This window comes from Microcaecilia unicolor, chromosome 2 (assembly GCF_901765095.1).
Source record: "Microcaecilia unicolor chromosome 2, aMicUni1.1, whole genome shotgun sequence".
Taxonomy (NCBI): domain Eukaryota; kingdom Metazoa; phylum Chordata; class Amphibia; order Gymnophiona; family Siphonopidae; genus Microcaecilia; species Microcaecilia unicolor.
The window spans coordinates 84,354,499-84,379,025 of NC_044032.1; the positions used below are offsets into that span (position 1 = coordinate 84,354,499).

Sequence of the window (24,527 nt, forward strand, 5' to 3'; positions counted from 1 at the left end):
CCAGCTTTTCCTGTTTATGCGCACAGCTATAGAACGCTCTGCCAAAAATAGTAAAAACAACGTACGACCACCTCAAGTTCCGGAAAGAACTAAAAACAAACCTGTTCGGGAAGGCATATCCCACCGATCCAACATAAAAGACTGACTACCTGCAACACAACAATACTAAAGATTGTATTGGACACACCCAATTTCCCCCTTCCTCCCTAAGTTCCCCATTATATCAACCATATATGAACCCTATTCTAACGCAATAATACCTTGTATTTATTCATACCAGAACTGGCGAACGCCATTACGGTACTCTGTAAGCCACATTGAGCCTGCAAATAGGTGGGAAAATGTGGGATACAAATGTAGCAAATAATAATAATAATATTCTGGTGTGTATTAGGAATTGGTTATTGGACAGAAAACAGAGGGCCATTTCTGTCAACGGAGTTGGGTGAATAGTGGATTGCCACAGGAATCTGTACTGGGACTGGGGCTATTTAACTTATTGATCTGGAAATCGGAATGACAAGTGAGGTGATTAAGGGAGTCTTTTACTAAGGCACACTCATTTTTTTTTGGTGCGCGCTACAATTGTAGGCGTGCTAAACATTAGAGACGTCAATGTATTCCTATGGGCGTCTCTAACATTTAGTGCGCCCATAATTTTAGCGCGCACTTAAAACGTGAGCCTGCTTTAGTAAAAGACGCTCTAAATTTGCAGATGACACAAAATTATTCAACGTTGTCAAAACATATGCGGATTGTGAAAAATTGCAGGAATTCCTTAGGAAACTGGAAGACTGGGCATCCAAATGGCAGATGAAATTTAATGTGGACAAATGCAAAGTGATGCACATTGGGAAGAATAACCCAAATCATAGTTACCTGGGGACGTAAGCTAGGGTCCACCTTAGGAGTCACCAGTTAAGAGAAAGATCTAATTGTCACTGTAGACAATACACTGAAATCAGTGGTCAAAAAAGCAAACAGGATGCTAAGGATTTCAAACATGCGTGGGATATACATAAAGGAATCCTGTGCAAAAGGAATGGATCCTCAGGAGCTTAGCCGAAATTGTGTGGCGGAGCCGGTGGGGGGAAGAGGGGTTGGTGGTTGGGAGGCGAGGATAGTGGTGGGCAGACTTATACGGTCTGTGCCAGAGCCGGTGGTGGGAGGCGGGACTGGTGGTTGGGAGGCGGGGAATAGTGGTGGGCAGACTTATACGGTCTGTGCCAGAGCCGGTGGTGGGAGGCGGGGCTGGTGGTTGGGAGGAGGGGATAGTAGTGGGCAGACTTATACAGTCTGTGCCCTGAAAAAGACTGGTATAAATCAAGGTAAGGTATACACATTTGAGTTTATCTTGTTGGGCAGACTGGATGGACCGTGCAGGTCTTTTTCTGCCGTCATCTACTATGTTATGTTACTATGTTAAGAGAAAGATCTAGGTGTCACTGTAGACAATACACTGAAATCAGTGGTCAAAAAAGCAAACAGGATGCTAAGGATTATTAGGAAAAGGATGGTAAATAAGACCAAGAATATTGAACTATTGTTTGAGTGAAAAGAATATAAGAATATTATAGTGGCTCTGTATCTCTCCATGGTGCGACCTCACTTTGAGTATTGCGTTCAGTTCTGGTCACTGTATCTCAAAAAAGATATAGTGGAATTAGAAAAGTTTCAAAGAAGAGCGGCCAAAATAATAAAGGATGGAACTCCTTTCGTATGAGAAAAAGCTAAAGAGGTTAGGGCTCTTCAGTTTGGAAAATACAGCTAATGGGGGCTATGAATCGATTTTTCACTCTTTCAAGAAGTACAAAGACCAGGGGACATTCAATGAAATTACATGGAGATACTTTTAAAACAAATAGAAGGAAATATCTTTTCACTCAAACAATAGTTAACCTCTGGAACTCATTGCAGGAAGATGTGGTAACAGTAGTTAGCATATCTAGGTTTAAAAAAAGGTTTGTTCAAGTTCCTGGAGGAAAAGTCCATAGTCTGTTATTGAGATGGACATGGGTGAAGCCACTGCTTGCCCTGGGATTGGTAGCATGGAATGTTGCTACTAATTGGGTTTCTGCCAGGTACTGGGGACCTAGATTGACCACTGCTGGAAGTCGGATACTGGGCTAGATGGACCATTGGTCTGACCCAATATGGCTATTTTTATGTTAAGACCACTGGTCAGCAGTAGTGGTCTACCCAGCAACAGGGTTGCTGCCTAGCAGTGGTGGGACATAGGGGCTACTAAACAGAGGCAAGTGGTAGACATTTTGATATCTGTTTGATAAAGCTGCAGGTAAGATGGAAAACTGTTCTATTTTCAGTAGGACATTGAAGGATGCAGGTCAACAGAGCTTTCAGCAACCCACTAAAGTCTGTCCCACTAGCTGCAAAGATACAGAGGAAAAGGTTTCCTGGTGAAAGAGAAAAAGGGGCAGAAAATGTTAGAGATCAGGAATAGACAGAAAGCAGTAGTTGCAGCGAGGGAGAGAAAAATGGGGGAGGATATTGAGGAAAGGAAATGAGAGATGAGAGGAAATCAAAACGATGCAACAAGTATTCCAAGATAAAGAAAGAATGAAAGGGCAGCAAAGCAGAGAATGAGATAAAGACATGGACACCATATACAGGTTTCAGTTATCTTCTCTGTCTTAAATTTGCTGCATGTTTAGACCAGCTGCTATACAAATGTTTTCTTACGTACCAGTGGTAGTGGTGCACACATCTTGTTAAATATCCCTTTTTTGTTGCTTTGGTTTTTAATGCAGATATTTTATAGTAACATTGTAAATGACTGTAGGTAAAGTCCATTTGGCTCAACTAGTCTGCCCAGTTATCTTTCTTTCGGATTTCTACCATATTAGGTGAATATATAAATTCTCATACTAAAATCAACACCAGCTACCCCTGGCTCTCTTATCTGGCACCTTAACCATTTCTGCTGCTGTCCTCTCTTTCATTCTTAAATATGTTTACATTTTATTTCAGTGTTGGCCTTCATCACTTTCTCTGGTAGTTTATTGTCATCTTCCTCTTTGGTTCCTATAAGATTCATACTTATTTTAACACCCAGGCCCTCTTCCTGTGTCTTTTCACAAGCCTATATAGACCACAAAAAAAAAATGGGGGCTCTAAAAGTGAATCTGCCTGGTGGCAGGCAGCTAGTACTTATTTTAACACCCAGGCCCTCTTCCTGTGTCTTTTCACAAACCTATATAGACCACAAAAAAACAGTGGGGGCTCTAAAAGTGAATCTGCCTGGTGGCAGGCAGCTAGTACAATAATAACTAAAACTAGAAGTCCTAAATGGAAACATGGGCATAATCCGAGAGGCTGTGATAATGGAATTAATCTAGGAGACTGCAAGTAAAGTAAATACTAGATGTCCTAGTGGAAAAATAGGTACTCGAGTGGCCAGGTCTGCTTGGCAAACGTGTTCCTCATGGTGACCAAGTTAGCATGGCAGGTTAGGGGTGATAGAGCTCCACTTGGATGTCTTTGCTTAAAAATTGATATACTTCCTAATACTAACAAAGAGTGCTAAACGGTTTACAATAAATGCCATATGGATCTAAGAAGACAGATGGTATTAGAGGCTGTTTAGATTGTGGGACGGTGTGGTTGTACATGGGAGAGGATGAGTATAGGATGTGAACTGAAAAAGGTTATCTTTCACACTTTACTAACCAGGTTGATGGAGAACAATGAAGAATAGGTAAAACTGATTTTTATAAAGAGTGATAACCTACAGATGCTTGCTTTGTATGGCCTTCAACTGGGATATATCCTTGGAAATGTGGACAGAAATAGCTGTACAGACTGAATTAGCTAGTTAGTCAACCTTTCAGAGGGCAAGAAGGATATTGGGTCCTTACAGATGGATAACATCACCTGATGGAGCCTGGTGCAGGAAAAAGCTTCTTTTGTAGATGCTTTTGAGAAGCCTACCATGCATCTGTTATTTCTGTCCAGCTGCTGTTGTACGGGTAACACCTCAGTCTTCATTTCCCCCCAGAGCTGTTTAGACATGTCACTGGGGCTCCTTGTCCAAAGCAACCTTAATTATTTTGAATTTTGTTGTTTGCTTTTGTGTCATGCAGGTTCACATTTCCTTTGTATTTCCTTGGGTAGGTTTTTGTCTTCCTTTAAAGTTTTTTGTCTTTTATTCTGTTAGCTCGTTAGGCCTGTTTTGCAAGCCTTGGGCAACATTTTCACCACTGAGTCATATGATTTTGCTGCAGCCGGCATCCTGTCATGGAAAAATGTCTCTGCAGCTTTAAATAATGCACTTGGTGTGGCAAAACCATACTATCACTGATACCTATAACTATTGTTTCCAGTGCCTGAGGCCCAACCATGAACCCTTTCAGTGTAATTTGTGTTCACAGATGTCAGAGAGATCATGGCAATGAACAAGAACCTTTTTTTTTTTTTTTTTTTTTTGCTTCCAAGTCTGGTCCATCAATGTTGACAAAGGAGGAATTAGTGTCTATTGTATCAGATGCTAGGGATTGCATTAACCACCTTTAACATTGAGCAGGATAGAGGCTATCTGGATCAGACATCCATTGAATCCCAGCTGATGAAGAGGGAGGGTTAATCCTCCTTCAGTGTTGCAGGTCCATGATGTTGATCTTGGGGTAAAAGTTGAGGTGCATTGACATCATGCCTCTTAGATGCATAACATTAAAAATATATAAACATTGCCGTACTGGGACAGACCAAAGATCCATCATGGCCAGCATCCTTTTTTACAACAGTTGCCAATCCAGGTCACAAGTACCTGGTGATTCCAAAAAAAAGTAATATAGATTTCATACTGCTTATCGCAGGAATAAGAAGTGGATTTTCCTAAATCCAATGTAACAGTTTGTAGACTTTTTTTTCTTTAAGAAACTTGTCCAAACTTTTTTAAAACCCTGCTATACTGTTTACATCATTCACTTGTAATTAATTCCAGAGCGTAATTACACACTGAGTGATGAAATATTCTCTCCCAATTTGTTCTAAATGTACTCCTTAGTAACTTTATTGTGTGCTCCCCTGGTCCTTAAATTTTCAAAAGCGTAACCAGCGATTCATCTCTTCCCGTTCCACTCCACTCATGATTTTATAGACTTCTATCATATCTCCCCTCAGCCATCTCTTACCTAAGCTAAAGAAGTCTAGCCTTTTTAGTCTTTTCTCATAGGGGAGTCATTCCATTTCTTTTATGTATGAACTGGCCTACCTTTATCCACACGTTTATTAACCCCTTTGAAAAATGTGGCAGATTCATGCAAGATTTCCCTTGTCTAAATCTGTGTTGGCTTGGTCCCAGTAATCCATGCTCATGTATGTATTCATTAATTTTGTTTTTTATAATAGTCTAACATTTTGCTCGGTACTGATGTCTAGTTCACCAGTCACCTCTGAAACCCTTTTTTAAAATTTATGTTATATTGGTCACCCTTCAATCTTCAAGTACCACACTTGATTTTAAAGGTAAGTTAAAAATCACTAATAATAAATCTACAGCATTCTGAGGAATATAACTGTTTGGTCCATGTAATTTGTACTCTGTAGTTTGTCAGTTTGCCTTATTACATTTTCCAAGTTTACATAAATTTGTTTTAGTTCCTCCAACTCATCACCATTAAATACCATTTCTGGCAAAAACCACTTGAATTAGTTGCTTCCTTATCACCAGTTGATTTTATTACCTAGTTGTTGCATTTTAGCCTACATCTTCTGTTATGGTTTAGATATTGGTTTGTCAGCCAGTATGCACAAGTTTTCAGTCAGTTGAGTAGGAAAGAGTCTATTCCAGTGGTTCCCAAACCTGGTCCTGGAGACACCCCAGCCAGTCAGGTTTTTTAGGATACCAACAATGAATATTCATGAGAGAGATTTGCATGTACTGCCTCCACTGCATGCAAATCTCTCTTGTGAATGTTCATTATAGATATACTGAAAACCTGACTAGCTGGGATGCCTCCAGGACCAGGCTTGGGAACCACTGGTCTAGTCAGTTTTGAAGTCCCTTTGGCCTACTGATTCTTCTGCGGGTGGTTGTTCACCAAAGCTTCTGGCCCTTATTGATGATATTGTGGTACCACCTCTTACAGCTATTTTGAACGCGTGGATGCCCTAATTCTTGCGGTGATTCACCCCTTGATGAAGGGTCCAAGTTTAGATCCAAATGTTTGTGCAAGTTTTTGCCAGTCTCTTCTTTGCCTGTGTAAGCTAAGTTGGTCAAGTGTGCAGTTTTAGATCAGTTTGAGGACTATTTGGATGAGACAGGGGCTTTAGATCATTTCAATATTGGTTTTGTGAGGCTCATAATATGGAGTCTCTTTTATTGTCTATGATTGATGTGTTGAGGCTTGACCAAGAAAATAGGTTTTTTTTCTAGTATTGTTGGACCTCACTACAGCATTTAACATGGTCCACTACTCTATTTTGGTAAATCAGTTGAGTTTTTTGGGATTGCTCGGACCGTCATGCAGTGGTTTAAGTTGTTCCTAAAAGGCTGAAGGTAAGAGGTCCATGTTGGAACTCAGCTTTCTGCTTCTAAGTCATTGAAGACTGTAAGCTGTCCTATTTAATTTGTACTTGTGACTACTTTGTCAGTTGTTACAAGCTCTTGGAGTTGAATTTTGTTTATATGCAGATGATACTCAGTTTTTCTTTTCTTTGGATTTTTCTTTTCTTACGTTTGTTGGGCATTTGCAGACATTATTCAATGCAATCCCTGATTGAATGAGGAATAATAAGTTTATTTTAAATATCTCAAAGACAGATTCTTTTGGTGAGTCGCGATGTTAATTTAGACATTCCATCACAGATTGTACTCTCTGGAGATGTGGTGGTAGCTTCCCTTCAGGTGCACATTCTGGGGGTTATTCTAGACTCTTTGTTGATGTTTCAATCTCAAATTTGTGCAGCAGTTAGGAATTCCTACCTTAAGCCCAAATGCTGAATAAATTGTCTGTATTTTCGATGGATGATTTGGGGATGATAGTGTAGGCTATGGTAAATTGCGTATTGTGTATTTGGGCCGTCTGAGGCCTATATTCATCATTACAGATTGTTCAGAGCTCTGTGGTCCAGCTCTTGTTGAATGTCCCTCAGTTTGAACATATAAATCCTCATCTTATAAAGTTGCATTGGCTTCCAATATAAATTGTTAGTTCATCAAACACTGTATCATTCCTCCTTACATTATCTGAAACTGTTGGTACAGATTTATCACCCATCTCATTCTTTGCGATCTGAGAATGCCCATCTGCTTACTGTTCCTGTTTGCGCTCTTTCCTCCTTTGAAGAAACTCGGCATAGAACTGTCTCGATTGTTGCACGAATAGTGGAATCAGTTACCAATGACTATAAGGCTTTTGAAAGACACTTCGACATTTAAGGCAGCTTTAAAAAGTCATTTGTTTAAGGTGGCATATTGGACTACACTTGTATAGGGCTTAACTTCATGTTGTTTGCCTTAATTGGACTGCATTTTGGAGTGTATCTTGTGTGTTTGTATTTAGTGTGTGCATTGTTTCTTTGTATTCTAATTGTGTGTATTTTATTGTATCCCGCCTTGGGTAAAGGCTTGGATATAAGTAATAAACCTATAAAACCTTCTCACCCATTACTTCCCTCACCCGTAACTGTCTTGTCTGTCTGTATTATTTAGATTGTAAGCTCTTTTGAGCAGGGACTGTCTCTTTGTATCAGGTGTTCTGTGCTGCGTGTGTCTGGTAGCGCTGTACAAATGCTAATAATAATAAAACCTATTTAGCCTTTCTGCTATGGCCTTGCTCTCTCTGAGTGTCCTTTTTACCCCTTAATCATCTAATGTTCCAACTGATACTCTTATTGACTTGTTGCTTTGAATAATGCCTTAAAAAGCTTTTGTGTTTTATCTCTAAGGCAGGCTTCTTTTCAGAATCTCTCTTTGCCCTCCTTACCAGTGCTTTCAATTGACTTGACATTCCTTATGCTGTTTCCTGTTATCTTCAGTTAGCTCTTTCTTCCATTTTCTGACAAATGTTTTTTTTGTTATAATAGCCTCTTTCACCTCACTTTTTAACCAGGATGGCAGTCATTTGTCCTTCCTTCAGCCCCAAATACATTAAAATTAGCTTGATTCATCTGATACCCACACCAATTAAAATGCTGTCTGAAGAGCATTATCTTGAGTAAGTTTAGCGCTCTTCAAGAGGTTAAGAACATAAGAATAGCCATACTGGTCAGACCAACAGTCCATATAACCCAGTATCCTGCTTTCAGCAGCGGCCAATCCAGGTCACAAGTTCCTGGCAGAAACCCAATTAGTAGCAGCATGATAGCTTGCTGTCTCTCAGCCTGACACCCAGCCTTTGCTTATTATAGTGATTTCTTATAGATCATTCCTGAACTGGATTGTTTAACTGAAAAAATGACATTGGAAATAAATAGATTGTAATCTGAGAAATATTTCTGATTGCAACTTTTCTTACAAAGAGCAGAAACATCTGTATCACATTAGGTCATGTTTAAAACCATTTTCCAATTCCAATGTGATTTGTAATATGTATGCTTTATTCCAAGGCTTATCAGTTCATAGGTACATTTGGGCTTTTGCTTTTTCCCTGTGTTACTGTGGAATGTTTGTGTCCATGCTGAGGTTCACTATAAGAAACTTGTGTTGCTTTATAATTTGAAAAGACTTGACAGGGACTTGGTGTGGCACACCAGTATTGCAAAGGAGTTTGCGAAAAAGAGAGTATTTTTAAAGGACAAAGTACAGTAATCCATGAAACACCTCCACCCACACATTGCAGCCTAGAGTGTTTCACTTGTTTCTAATGTCTGAGAATGTACACACAGACAGCTGAAGCAGAATGACTTGAATTTCATAGTTCCTATAAAAGTTTATTTTTGTCAGCTTGTTTAGTTAATTTGAATTCAGTTAGACTGTTGGACAGTATTACAGGGATAGATTAAAGGAGAAGGGTTGAGGATCTACTAGTCATTGCTTTTCACTATTAAGCAGAAGGCATTGGGTACGAGCCCTGCCTCATTTCAGTTCTCAAGGTTATGAGTGCTTACAGCCTCAGGGAATAGGAAGGTGACAGCCTGTGACCAGGGATGGAACAGTACTGTGCTCTTGATAGCTCCAGATCACTGAGGGGTCCTTTTACTAAGGTGCGCTGAAAATGGTCTGCGGTAGTGTAGGTGCGTGTTTTGAGCACACGCAGACCCATTTTTCAGCACGCCTGCAAAAAAAAGGCCTTCAAAAATTTTTCCTGAAAATAGACCTGCGGCAAAATAAAAATTAGCGTGCGTCCATTTTGGGTGTGAGACCTTACCACCAGCCATTGACTTGGCGGTAATGACCTATGCACTTGACGCACATAGTGGACACTTGGCAGAAAATATCAGACACACGCCAAAAATGAAATTACCACAAAAGCCACGCAGTTGCTGGACGGTAACTCCAAATTGGCACGCGTTGCGTGCATGTAGACATTTACACGGCTTAGTGAAAGGGCCCCTGTAGTACTTTGCTGGGGAACACACTAAAGATCCTCCATGATGCTTTTCATATCTCTTTCACAGAAAACTATGAATGTTATAGTGCATTTTGGACATATGGGTGTATTACATAATATTTTCCATGTGTGATGCATGTTTTATGTGTGAAAAAGAACTGTTACAAAAACTGCTTAGCCAGCTACATGCATGTGAGTACACATGCTGATAAGATGGTTCATATATATATATATATATATATATATATATATATAATATATAGGTGTTTCCGTGGACATTGTATATTACGCATAGAGTACATGAGCATATTTATAACTTCTGTGAAATGGGTATAAATTCGTATGCCACTTGGAAAGGGGGGAGGGGTCATTGTTGGAACTTATTTTATAAAGGCATATGGGTCTGTGTTGCCCTTATAAAAGAAGAAATGTTCACCTGTTGAGTGTTTATAGATATAAAAGAAAGGGACCATCAGACATAGAATAATTTCACTTATTATATAGGCAAAATCAATCAAAGCTCCTTCATTGCCAATCAGTTCCAACATCATATTTTTGAATTTTTTTTTGTCATTGCACGTGTTCATTATATGTGAAAACTGTCAAAAATAAATGTGCCAAATGCAATGACAAAAAAAAGCTGATTCAAAAATACGATGTTGGGGCTGATTGCCACTGAAGGAGCATAGATTGATTTTACCTCTATGATAGGTGTTGTTGCTCCATGACTGATGGTCCCTTTTCATATCTATAAATTCTAGATGTGGAAATGTTTTCTAATTTGGATTTGTAGCTATCTTCTTCCTTGGGGGTTTGTTTTGTTTAAAAGCCCTTATTTGAACAAACAAAAAAAGGTATCTTTTTGGACTTTTCACATAGGTACCCTGTTATAAAATTAGCCTCATTCTGTTGAAGTTAAAGAAACTGTTTTCAATTGCAGGTAATTGTAATGAAGAGGTCTTTGGGTGTTGGCTATGCAGCTGTGGACAATCCAATCTTTTACAAACCCAACACTGCTATGCTGTTGGGTGATGCTAAGAAGACCTGCGATGCTCTGCAGTCCAGAGTCAGGGACTCCTACCAGAAATAAAAAGTCAAACTCTTATTCATCCAAACAATGTGCTGTGACTAGTATTAACAAAATAAGATACTGCTTGTTGGTACACACCTTTTTTAACATTAGACTGTATGAAGGCAGGGGTTAAGAATGAACTGAAGCACAGGATACAGACAAACTCGAACAAAATGAACTCTTGGCATAGCTTTCCCAAAGTAGAAAGAAAATATGTTAGTAAATGCATTGAGCAATCTATAATATGTTCTTTGGGTGTGGGGTGGGGGTGGAATATGTACATATGTATGTATGTGGCATAATTCAAGAGAAAAAGGAATCTTGTTTTATGTTTAATTCATTGGATTAAATGCTCACAATAACTAGCTGTATTATATACAGTGCTAATGAATTACTTCATTTCAGGGAACTGTGCAGTTAGCTCAGTAGCATAATATAGTGCAAGCTACGCTTGCATTTTTTTAAGCCACTTGAAGTAAATAATGCTTACTCAATAGCTGCTGGATTTCCATCTGTATTAAGTGACATGGCTGGTGCTGGCCAATAAGTGGACAGATTCAGCAGTGACTACAGTCAAAAACTGTCAAATTATGTCACTAGCAAGGGACTTAATTTTTTTTATTTCTAATTCCACTTTATAGTAGCTGTCATGCTCTTGGCAGTGGTACTAGTCAGATGATTGCTCTGGACATTTCCATAGCAGCACAGATATCATCTGCTTCTACATGCATAATGGCATAATATTTTCAAGACTAAAAACCATTTTTCCATAAGTTTGATGCTTTTAATTAAAAAAAAAATTGCTTTTGCTTCCTGAGAATTAAAAAAAAAAAAGTTGGTTGTCAGCATATTTTTAATACTGTAAAGATGGGAATATGAATGTTATGAATTAATAATATTCATAATGTGAAGTTTGATGTCCGAGTTTGCAATTAACAGGTTCTTGAAATATTTGAATTCCCCTTTAAAGCAGTAGCAATTAAATATTCAGTTAAATAAACATGTTTAAATGTTTACTTAAATAAACGCAAAATAACTGCAGTTGCTTAGTTGTGCATAGTACTGTTTTAACAATGCTAAGTGCACTTCAGTGGAATTCAAATATTTACTTTTAGAAATATGGCTATCATGTTTGTGTAATCATGTCCTGCTCTCTGGTATGCTGGCAGGCAAACTCATTGAATATTCTTGTGGGAGACAATACTGTGAAGTAATTTATAAATGGAATGAAATGTTGGTTAGATTGTGATCAAACTGACTGACCCTAACCCAGAGTATTAATGCCTTGGAAATGCTCTCTCTCAGCAGTTTTACTGTTTGGGATGTTTGTGTCAACTGCTGCTTTCTTGAAAAAAAATATTACTTACAGATCCTCAAAGCAACAAATCTTTAATTTTAATAGTACAAATTCCTTTTGGACAGAGCATTTTACAGGCTGTTGATGCCGTCAGGATTAAAAGACTTGGCTTCATAGCTGGCTTTTGAATAAATGCTTCCCCCGTGAAAACATCTTGCTTATATACAATTGATCCATCACTGTTATATTTTGAAAAGTCATGAGGGCAATTTCCAAAACCACTTACCTGGGAAAGTTGGCCTGCCTGAATTTGCCCCCTTTGGAGTGGCTGAAGAATATGAACAGGGTTCACCTGCCACTTATGCAAGTGATGGAGGGGGACTAAATTAGCACACTCGCTTGAAACTTTGCATGCTATTGTGCTCCTCTCTCCCATCTCCACTACCCACACAGATAAATGCAAAATACACAGGTGCTTTTAGCACACCTGGTTTATGCTAGCTAGTTTACAAAGGGAAACTATATGTGGCCTCTCAGAATTGCTGTGTTTAACAGAATGTTCATACTATTCAAGAAATACTAGAACATTGCTACTTTCATAACTACCAATTTTTTAAGGTAAATTAAACATATAGAACACCAGATAGTACACTAGGGGCCCTGTTTACTAAGGTGCGTTAGTGCTTTTAGCGTGCCTACACTTAGCGTGCGGGCTAACCATGTAGGCGCCTGTAGGGATATTGTAGGCACGTACATGGTTAACGTGCCTATAACGCTGCTTAGTAAACAGGGCCCTAGGACATTTTTATATCCTTGTACTGATCAGTAATTTTTATTATAGAACAACATGGGCCTCGTTTAGTCAGGCTTTTTGCTCTAAGTATAAAGTGGGAGAGGGCCCTGCAGTAAATTATCTAGTATTGTTCATATCTGGCATAAGAACATGTTAGGTGTTTTAAAGATAACACATTGGGGCAGCTATGTTTGACCAAAATTTGGTCTTAGGTATTTTATAAGTGGATTTGTGAGCCCTGTTAGGCCTCTCAGGATAATTAAAAAAAAAAACTGCCATCCAATTCTTTGCCACCTAGGACTTTTCAATATTGTTAGATTTACTTGTCCATCATTGGAATATCCAGCCAATACTTGTTTTTGCATAATTCTAAAATTTAGTATACTGATTGATAAAATAAGAGGTTTTCCTTTGTCTTTGAAGTACTAAGTGCAATTTGTTGTAGATCAGAAGTGCCAGTGTTAATCTTGGAACTGTGGTTCATCATGAAACAACAGAGAACCCTATTAAAAGAAGCTTACAAAACCTAAGACTGCGTTTCTTTTGTTTCTTCAAAAGATGTTTTAATCACATCTTGTTCCTGCCTCAGGTGGTATAGTATTGGTAATGAAGTAGCTTGTTTTATAATTTGTCAAAGGGACATTTGTGCCTATGATTCAAAATGTCTCACTCTCAAGCTCATGTAGCTGAAAAATGTTTAAAACATAGATAACTTATTTTAGAAAGTCCCCTACTGCTTTTGCTTAAAATATCTGTGTTTATCTTAGCTGAGATGTCAGCTTATTCTTTTACCTAGGGATCAGATTTTTTTTTTTAATTGAGCATCTGACCTAATTTTGACTGAAAATTTTCCTGAACTTAGGCGTGCAGTTCATTTGTCTAAATTTAGATGCTTAGTAATGAAAATTAGTAAGACCATAAGCATTGCCATACTGGGACAGACCAGTCCATCAAGCCCAGTATCCTGTCTCCAGCAGTGGCCAATCCAGGTCACAAGTAACTGGCAAGATTCCAAAAGAGTAAAACAGATTTTATGCTGTTTATCCCAGAAATAAGCAGTGGATTTTCCCAAGTTCATCTTAGTAATGACTTATCAACTTTTTTTTAGGAACTTATTCTAACATTTTTTTAAACCCTTCTAAGTTAACCGCTTTTGCCACATTCTCTGCCAATAAATTCTAGAGTTAATTACACATTGATTTTCTCTGATTTGTTCTACATTTATTTAATAGCTTCATTGTTTGCCCCCTAGTCCTTGTTTTTGGAAAAAGTAAACAAACAATTCATGTCTTCTATTCCACTCCACTCAGTATTCTATAAGACTTTTATAATATCTCCCCCATCTCTTCTCCAAGCTGAAGAACCCTTCTCATAGGGAAGTTGTCCCATCCCCATTATCATGTGTGTTCCCTAACACTTATGGGCTCATTGAGCTTAGTCCCCAATTAGTATGGAGAGTGCCCCATATCTCAGGCAGCAGAGAATCAACCTTTTTGCGCCTTAATTCTGCTTCTGTTTTTTAACCATAGGAAGGGAGGCAATGAGACTAGAGCAGATGATGCCGAGCCAAAAAAAAAAAAACCAGTCTCCCTATACTCTTTTCCAGCCCTTCCCTCTTCTGTCCCTGTAATAAAAACTAGCATGGAGGGGGGAGGGGGAAATTCCATGAGGGGAAAAGCTGAAACAGATCAGGGGGCTCTTTTTTTTTTTTTTTTCCCCCTCCCTTAGGGTCTTTCTGTTGTCAGCAGTGACAGAAGGAAAATAAAGGATGAAGCAGAAACCCAAGGTGACAGATGTGACTTCCATGAATAATTTGTAGAGAGAAGAGAAAAATGTCTGGGGAATGGTGTGAGAGAGTAAATATGGGGGAGGTGAAGAGAATGAAGGCCATCTCCTTGAAGACTGCAGTTCAAATTTGGCAACTTTTTCTCCTCATGGTTCATGCTGTCACATGTTCTTCTACATATAAGAAACTAGGAGAGAATAACAAAAGTTAGATTTGGGATAGTTGCTGCATGAGAACCATGGGGGAAGGTATGAGACAGTATAAGAGCTGGGAATAGTTAGTGTGAAAGAAAGTCTAGGCTAAAGATAGGCCCGAAATGGTGCTGACATGATAATACAGGCTGTGTTAGAGCAACCTAGAGGTGAAGATAGGAGGGAGAAGAACCAGTGAGAGAGTCACAGGTGGAGATAGGGAGTTGAGAACGTTTTGAGAGAAAGGCACACAATATTGGGTAGATTGGGGGTGGGGTGAGATCCAAAAGAGGTGACGGGGAAGTTGTGAGAGAGACAGAGTGTGTTAGGGAAGGATTTTGGAGAAATGGGATATTATGCAGGAGGATAGTGCAGGGCAAATATTCAGAATTACTCTGTCCTTCCACCTGATTTACTAGTGGTCTTTCCAACAAAGCTCACCCTCCTTTAGCAGTGAAAGCACAGCTGTCGCCCTCATGATAGTGACTCCTGCACAGCATCATCTTCCCAACTCACTGCCAATTTTGTCCCTTGCCAGTTCCCATGACTGGACACACCACCACCACCGCTCTGATGCCTTGAGAAAGGTGTTGTACAAAGCACTAAATAAAATATATACCATAAACCTTCCAAGCTTGAGAACCAGGGAGGGAATGATGAGTTGTTCCTTTTCCACATTTCTGTACATTTTAATATTAAGTAATGTTCAGGGGGGGGGGGGGGGAAGGGGGTTCCCTTTTGACAAACAGTTTTGAATCAGGTACACAGGTGGGGTGATGTCATCTAATGATACTGAGACGGAACAACTCACCTAGAGCTCACAATGAATGTAAAGTTCTGAGCATGCATGGACCTTACTGTATACAGCAGTCTTCAGTTTTTTGTTTTCTGCTCTTCTAAATGGGTGTTGTAGAGTCTTCTAATTTGTTGTTCATTGTTTTTGTGCTCTTTTAGTTTACATTATTCCTTTTCAAAAAATATATTTTACTTTGTTTTCTTTGGCACTGTCAATTCTGTGGGAGATAGATAGATAGCCAATTGACTCTATTTGCTTGGGCTCAGCAAATCACCAGGGAGACTTAATGAATGCAAACATATATCCCTGTGAGCCCAGAAGAATAACCTCAACCACTTCTGTGCCCATTATGAATAGGGCTTCTGATTTTAGATTTTAACTGATAAATAACGATAAAAACACCCCATGGGGGGGACCACATGATATAGTGAGAATGTCAAGACATGTTTCTCCTCCGAGGTACCTGTGTTCTTTCTACAAACATTTTACCCAAAGAGAGTCCTTGCCATGAGCCTACATTTAACCCATTGTTTTTTTAAACACTCATGGACAAATGTTTGTGCGTTCTGTGGGGGTGAAATAAATAAATCCAATGTACAAGAGGTCAGTGAAACTGGTTATTTTAAAATTGCATAATGTATTGTGGTTAACAACGGAGGAGACTAGCTGAGTCATTTCTCTGCTAGTAAGACTCCCTGTCACTAGTCCTACAATTACATTTATAGTTCTGAAACCACAGATGATGTAACGAATCAGTTCTATTCATGGATAGCAAAATACAAAGTACAGGGGTCTTTGAGTGACAGGCAGGATGCAGATGGTTTTCAAAGCAGAAAAACAAGTCCCCTACATATTATTTTCCCAACTGTTGATACAATACTAACGTTTTGCTATTTAACCTAAGCATGCTGTTTTTTGCACTTACGAACTTGAGGAGAAGAACAATTATCAACAGATTTGCTATCTAAAGCTAAGCACCTTGTACTTTAGAACTGTTCTCCTTCCTCTATCCTGGGACCTTTCAAAACTAAGGAAAACACTAATTAGGCCTCTTTCTAAGGCCATAGGGAATAGCAAAAAATGTACATCTTTCTTCACAATTCACTATGAGACCATTTCATTACAATTTTTAATATATGACAAAAGAGAGGGAACGAAGTACAAACTAAAGTCCAAACAAAAAAAAACAGCACCATGGGCCTTTAAAAATGGAACACAGTTCTTTAATGAATGAGCCTTGACAAAAAGGCCCGACATGGGCCGTGTTTCGGTGACTAGCACCTGCGTCAGGGGTCCTCACGTCTCATGCAGTAAAAGCTACAACGCACCAAGGCACTTTCACTATCCAAATGGACATAAATGTTAACCCTAAGTTTTCCAAATCGATACTAGCAAGGGGCTGAGAAGCAACAAAGGAAATTCGCACCTGGATGGAGGGTGCCATGCCATGCTATGCTCTTGGTGGGTCCTATGTTCACATAACAACTTCTACAGCTTACCGAAGCCGTGAGGCGGGCGCTCTAACCCAAGCCTGGACAACTGTCAGGGCAGCTGGCTAATTTGGAGACACTCTTGGCTGACACCAACTGGTGCACTGGAGAACTGCAACAATGGATGTCCTCGATCAAGTCAATAGAGAATCCACAAAGTGTGGAGAACTCAAAGAAGACCCACGGATACTTTGTAAAACAAACAGAAAAGTGGGCACAAATTTACTGCTGAACCCCTCACGCAAGTGATCCATTCCACGATTCGATACAAAGGTCTTTTTAAAGACCATTTATAGACTATTTGCCAGTATTTCTCATTCTGGATCATCATTAGCTGTCTACCTTAGTTCTTAGACTCCTGATACAGGCCTTTTGGCCGAAACACAACGGTTGTGTCGAGTCAAATATACTAATTAATAAAATTTGGTTTTAGCTTTACTGTGATCCAGTCTCTGGGACTCCTGGTTTTGTGCCCACTTTTCTGTTTGTTGTCCTCGATCAAGGACATGGCCCCCCGCACAGATGCAGCTCTAGTTGCGATTAAAAAGCAACTTCAGAAACAGACAGAAAATAGTTGACTTTCAAAACAGATTATGTTGCAGCAATCTGCGGATTGTTGTCCTATCTGAAAGCATTGCAGAACGGTCACTGCCCTCTATTTTGGAACGCTGGCTCTCCTCTGAATTTGCACTTTGACAGTGCAGGGCCATTCTGCCTTGAGCAGACCCACCACATTGGTTGGATCCAAGATGGCAGGAGGCGCAGAGTGGTGACTATAAAGGTACACAATTATTTACAGAAGGTGGAGATTCTCCGTGGCTATCGCCAGAAAAGAGGTACTCTCCAGTATGAAGGGGACTCTATTAAAACTTTCCAGGACTACTCCGTGTTCCTACATGAGAGATGCCAGAAAGGTACTCTACAGTGTACAACTATCTTTGAGAAAAGTATTAGCTTTATGTTACTCTACTCTGCCACTCTTAAAATCTATAAAAATGGCTGCTGGCAAGCCTATGAATCTATTGAAGCAGCACAGGAATATGTCACTCGGCTTCTGGCAAGAGCCGTGGAGGACAATTGAATCTGCCCCATTTGTATACTGAATATTACAGCCCTAATGGGCAGGTATTCTATTATCCCAGTTTAGGGTACAGGGGTTCAATTAGAAGATTATTAACTGTTCTTATCGTATATAGTACTATGTATACTGGAATATATACAATCAGATTTTCCCTTAGCGAGGTACATTGGTATCATTGGATGTAGTGGGACACAGGGGCCCCCTTTGCAAATCATGTGGTTTTCAGTTCTCGGCTACATGTATATGTGGTGGACTTCTGTGGTTACTGGTGGTTGGGTGGAGGGGGTGGGGAGGAAGGATGGCAGGTGGGAGGTGTTTGTGGTTAGGTTTGGGGAGAGTTGGGGTGGCATATGGGAGGGGTGTGGGTGTTATGTATCAGGTTGTGTGAGATTGTTGGAGAGTGAACTTTGTTGTTATTTTTTCTTTGTGCACCGAGATTTGTATGGAGGATGTGATAATGGACTTCCCTATTGTACTACCTCTAAGGATGGAAGCTGGGTATCCTTGTGTTATTTTGGATCTCATGGTTGGCTGTGACGTTGGCTACTAGCACATGTAAGATCACCTTCTGGAATATAGGAGGCATCACCTTGCCAATCAAGAAGGGCAAGATATTGACTGCCCTTAATCGTTGTGGATGTGACATTTCTTGAATTCAAGAGACTCGACTCACTGACTCTGAACACCAAAAGCTTCAGAGACATTGGGTGAGAGAAGTGTTTTATACCTCATTGGATGCCGGGGGGGGGGGGGGGGGGGGCAGAGCAGTGCTTTTTAGGAAAACATTGTCCTATACAGCTGTGTTTGCAGAAGCTCGTGGGTGGTACATAATTTTACATTTGTCATTGCAGAGCACAGAGTTTTATCTATTGGGGGTTTATGGTCGCACACCCTTTGACAGCTTCTTCTATCCTGAGCTCTTTTATAAGTATTGCCAAACTGGGAAAGACCAAAGGTCCATCGAGCCCAGCATCCTGTTTCCAACAGTGGCCAATCCAGGTCACAAATAGCTGACAAGATCCCAAAAATGTACAAAACATTTTATACTGTTTATCACAGAAATAGTAGATTTTCCCCAAGTCCATTTAATAACGTTCTATGGACTTTTCCTTTAGGAAACCGTCCAAACCTTTTTAAAACTCCACTAAGCTAACCGCCTTTACCACATTCTCTGGCAACAAATTCCAGAGTTTAATTACACGTTGAGTGAAGAAACATTCTCTCCAATTTGTTTTAAATTTACTACATTGTAGCTTCATCGCATGCCCCCTAGTCCTAGTATTTTTGGAAAGCGTGAACAGATGCTTCACATCTACCCGTTCAACTCCACTCATTATTTTATAGACCTCTATCATATCTCCCCTCAGCCACCTTTTCTCCAAGCTGAAGAGCCCTAGACAGGTATCACGCATGTATTTAGAGTGCCAGTTGCAGCAGGTTCAATGGGAATGCACACGCTTTCCTACTCGGGCTCAAAAGGACCAACCTGTCTCGACCTAAATAGTTTTATTCATGAGCAGACAATTCTCAGCATGGTGTATCAATGGTATAAATTCCACAGATTTGGATACAAGGCAGGCCACTACTCAGCCCAGGTACTTAAGTCTTGGGGGGGCCCCTGCACAGTTTCTACACTGATGGATTCTTTCAGGGACCTTACTAATCGCAGTGATCGCATAGCTCATATTTTTTAGGGATCATTTTGGTCTCTCTATTCTGCTTCTGAGTCAGTCCCAGAGGTTTTTTTCTCAGGACTTTTTGGATCAGGAGGCATTGCTGCATTTGCCTCTGGTGGTGGTGGAAGCCTTGAACCACCCCTTTACAGGCCAAAGACCTACAGGAGGCCATTAAGTCTTTGCACATCTGTTCTGCTCCAGGTGCAGATGGCTACTTCAAGGCCTTCTACAAAATCATGCAAGTACCGCTCCTGGGACCTCTTTTAGCATACTTCCAAGCTGTTATTGAGGCCAAGGCCTTTCTGCCCCATAACAACATAGCACTTCTCACTTTAATTCCCAAGCTGGGGAATCCGAGAGAGACAAATGATTCCTGTAGATCGATCTCATTATTAAATGTTGATGTGAAACTCTTGGTGAAACTTCTTGCGAACTGGTTGGCGCCATATCTTCTGACATTGATTGATTGGTGCAGAGCAAACCAGTTTTGTTCACACAGACATTCGGTTTATAATGTATGTAAAATATTGTTAACCATGGCTTCTTGTAATTTCCAGAATATCTCAGCTTTGTCAATCAGTTTGGATATGTAAAAATCCTTCGATAAGGTTAGTTGGTCTCACCTGTTTTCTGTTCTGTCCTGGGTGGTATCAGTGGGTGATTTTACAATGCCATTGTTTTACTCTACAATGATCTGCAAGCCTGGATTTTGGTGAATGGGGAGCAAACTTTTTCTTTCTCCATCCATCACGGTACTTTCCAGGGGTGCCCGCTTTCCCTGCTATTATTTGTGTTGTGCTTTGGAGCCTCTGCTTCATCATATACTCCAAGACCCCCTGATTAGGGGAGTACTGGTGGCTACTTTTGCCGACACTCTATTTACTGCTTACCAGCTCCCAGTCATTGTTGCAGTTATGTTTAAGAGAGACTTTTGGAAAGACTTCTGGATTTACACTAAATCTAGCTGAGTCCTTGACCCTCCTGATATTGCTAGAGGTGCATGCTACTTGGAAGGGACCCTTCCTCTTGAAGTGGGAGGATATGATGTTGCACTGTCTAGGAATCTATCTTCCAGTGGACCTGTCTGCTCTGTACCACATTAATATTCGGCCTTCATTGGATGACACTGCCTGTAAATTGCAGCTACGGCAGGCATACCCTTTATCCTTGTGGGGCCATGTTCATCTCTTCAGTATGCTTTTGGAACCCCAGTGGTTCTATGTTTTTCAACTTTTGCCCTTGCACTTGGAAAACAGGGAAGAGCGATTGCTCCATAGACTTTTGTGGAAATTTTTGTGGCATGAAAAGCAACCTAGGCTTCTGATTGCAGTCTTACAGAAGCCTAAACTGCATGGAGGCATGGGTTATTCAATATTTAACATTTTGTAGTGGCATGCAGAATAAGACATCTTCATGATTGGCTTTGTGGAATGGAGCATTTATCTGTTATGTCCCTTGAGCCTGGGGTGGATGATACCATCAGCCCTAAGGGTCAAACTTTTCTTACCTCCTGGGAGGCCTTTTGGCTGACCTTGCCTCCTCAGGCTCATAACCATCTTTTGAACTGTTGACTATTATTTTTCTCCTTCTCTCTGTGCTTTGTTATCCTTTCTCCTGTAATTGTTTGCAGTATATCGGGGTGGGGGGGGGGGGGGGGACTGGGTTACTACATTTATATTGTATATTATATCTTTTGTTCTTTGTACTGGTTGATATTCTTTAATAAAAAGGTTGAAACAAAGGAGCCACTACAGTTTCTGTCCTGTGGATACTATTTTATTTATTCACAGCGCTTGATATACCACAAAGGGGCTAACAATGACATCTATGCAGTTATCAACCATGGCAATAAAATGGAAGGAAAAAAAAGAAAGAAAAAAATGAAAGGTGGGAGAGAAAAGGGAGGAGACACCGTGCAGTTGGTCCAAAAGCCCCAGAGAAGAGATGTGTTTTCAGTGTTGACTTGAGTACTTTGGCAGAGGGTTGTATCCAGAGATAAGGAGGACAACTGGTCCACAGTTTGGGACATGATATATTAAGGCAAAGAAAATAGAAGGAAGGATCAGAAGTTTACTGTTGGAAAGCAGACAGAGAGAGAGCAGGAAAGAGCATAGGGGATGAGAAATTATTAATATAGGAGGGAGTAGTTGGTAGGTGACCTGTGAACACAAAAAGAAGAACTTTGAATTTAATGCTGGCAGAGATGTGTAACCAGTGCTAAGTAAGGAGGAAGGGTGTGACATGATCAAAATGATGTGCCCGGTGAAGAATTTTCACATCTGTAGATTGTACAAGTTAATGGCATTTTAAAGAGTAGAGAGGAAATCCTGCATAAAGTTACAGTAGTCGAGGTGGATGATTACCAAGGCAAGCAGAAGTGTGTGAACTGATGAAGGGGTGAGAAAGGGGCAAACGGAGCCCTCCCTCTTTTGCTCAACTATCTGCACCAAGTTAGGAACACGTAACAAAGCCGTTCCTGCAGATCACAAAGGACTCCCAGGTGGATACATTGAAAAACATTGACTAGACAGCCAGCAGAAGAATGACAAAGCACGTAATGGATAAGTTGAAAACTTAAATTGAATTCTGGCTTCTTGGCCAATAGTGCTATTGAAAATCCGTATAAAGTTAAACAGAGGAGATATCCAGGATGGAAGGGTTAGGATGGCTGTTGTAGCTGGTGATTCAATTATTAGGCATGTAGATAGTTGGGTGGTTAGTGAACGTGAGGATCACCTGGTGACTTGCCTGCCTGGTGCGAAGATGGCGGACCTCACGAGTTACCTAAATAGGATTTTAGATAGTGATGGGGAGGAGCCAGCTGTCTTGGTACACGTAGGTACCAATGGGGATGGGACAACTTCCCTATGAGGAAAGGCTGAAGCATCTAGGGTTCTTCAGCTTGGAGAAAAGATGGCTGAGGGAAGATATGATAAAGGCCTATAAAATAATATGAATCAGAGAAAATGTTTTTTTCACTCAACGTGTAATTGAACTCTGGAATTCATTGCCAGAGAATGTGGTAAAGGCAGTTAGCTTAGTGGGGTTTAAAAAAGGTCTGGACGGCTACCTAAAGGAAAAGTCCATAGACCGTTATTAAAGACTTGGGGAAAATCTACTGCTATTTCTGGGATAAGCAGCATAAAATATATTGAACTTTTTTGGGATCTTGCCAGTGTAAGGTCTCCACCACCGGGAGACTCTTGGAAAAGTCTCCTGTACTGGGAGACTCTTGAGTCTCTCGGCCCTTTAGCTGAGCTGTGTGCTGTAATCCACTGCTAAAGAGTGCATGGCAATCCACAAGGTCAGATCATTATACTTTATTGTAATCCCTTTGTGTCAACTGCTCCTCCAAAGGTAGTTCCCACCACAGCATTTCTCAAGAAGCATAGCAGTTCAACAGCATAGTATTCAAAACAAAACAAAAAACCCTCCAAAGGGTTCCAAAATCTCAGCAGTTATGCAAAGCAATTCTTTTTTTTTTTTTATTATTTGTACCCCGCGCTTTCCCACTCATGGCAGGCTCAATGCAGCTTAGGTACTTATTTGTACCTGGGGCAATGGAGGGTTAAGTGACTTACCCAGAGTCACAAGGAGCTGCCTGTGCCTGCAGTGGGAATCAAACCCAGTTCCCCAGGACCAAAGTCCACCACTCTAATCACTAGGCCACTCCTCAAAAAGGGCTCAAACTCCCAGCAGTTCATGTACAGCAGGTATGCAAAGTAAATCTCCAAACACGGTAGCTCCAGAAAGGGTTCAACCCTCCCTATCAGTTTGGCAAAACAATTCCCCAAACACAGCAGTTCAGAAAGGGTTCAAACTCCCAGCAGTTCATTTATAGCAGTTATGCCCAAAACCACCACTCCTCCTCTCTCCCTTTCAAAAGAAATCAACCTAGGGAGAGTGGCAAGGGTCCCTCCCCAACCAGGCCAGCATTATACCCTGACCACCACCCGCATGACCCTTCCGTGGTAAACCTGTTCTCTCAGCTCCACTCGTGGGATAGCCACCTTTTCCCGCCTTCTACCAGGCTCTCCTCCCAAGCAGCCCTCTCCTGTTTCACCTCCTTTCCTTCCAGTTTAGTCAGAGCAGCAATCTCCATCGGCTCCTCTTGCTCTAGTTCCTCCTCCTTTTCTTCCCTTGTCAGTCCATAGGTTCCGCCCCACACCCATTGCTCAGCTGCTCTCCATTTGCTTGATTGGGCAGATTCAGAACTCCTTCCCTCATCCTGGCTCTCTGGGACAGGTTTTTCCAACTCCCTTCTGACCTCCTCTGGGGGCTGTTGGGGATTGAAGTCCCTGTTTCTATCATGGGACCTACTCAGGGGCTGCTGGGAATTGTAGTCTTTTCCTTTTCTCCAATCCCCCAGGGGAAAAGACTCCTTCCTTTCTCTACCCAGTCTCCCTCCCTCTCGAGCCTCCTTGTTCCTCCATGTGCCTTCATTCTCCCTCTCACCCTCATATTCCTCACACCAGGTATTTGTGACCTGGATTGGCCACTGTTGGAAACAGGATGCTGGGCTTGATGGACCTTTGGTCTGCCCCAGTGTGGCAATACGTATGTACTTTATGAAATTGGCCTATGGCTGAAAATTGACTTGCGTGCTTAACATCAAACTCTTTGAATACATGATCTTACCCATCTGTGAGGTTAACTTCTGTAGGCTCATGGTCTCCACTTCTCTTTTTCATTCTGTCCTCTGATCTTTTTCAAATGTTAGTTTTTTTGCTCTTTCCCAACATTTCTGTCAATTCTGTACCATCCAAGCACAAAATGAGCCCAGTCAGTCCAACATTTCCTACCAGTGAAGTAATGGAGGGGCTCTTGGGGAAT

General features: G+C 40.7%; 1 protein-coding gene across 4 annotated transcripts in view; it reads left to right on the forward strand.

Annotated features, from left to right (window-relative positions):
- NNT (nicotinamide nucleotide transhydrogenase) overlaps nucleotides 1-12,607 on the forward strand; it is a 244,119-nt gene extending 231,512 nt beyond the window's left edge. For all 4 annotated transcript variants that reach the window (XM_030193107.1, XM_030193106.1, XM_030193109.1 and 1 more), the window contains one exon: nucleotides 10,453-12,607. In XM_030193107.1, the coding sequence (XP_030048967.1) occupies nucleotides 10,453-10,602 (150 nt within the window). In that variant the 3' untranslated portion in view covers nucleotides 10,603-12,607. The remainder of the gene's footprint in view (nucleotides 1-10,452) is intronic.
- Nucleotides 12,608-24,527: the final 11,920 nt, after the last annotated feature.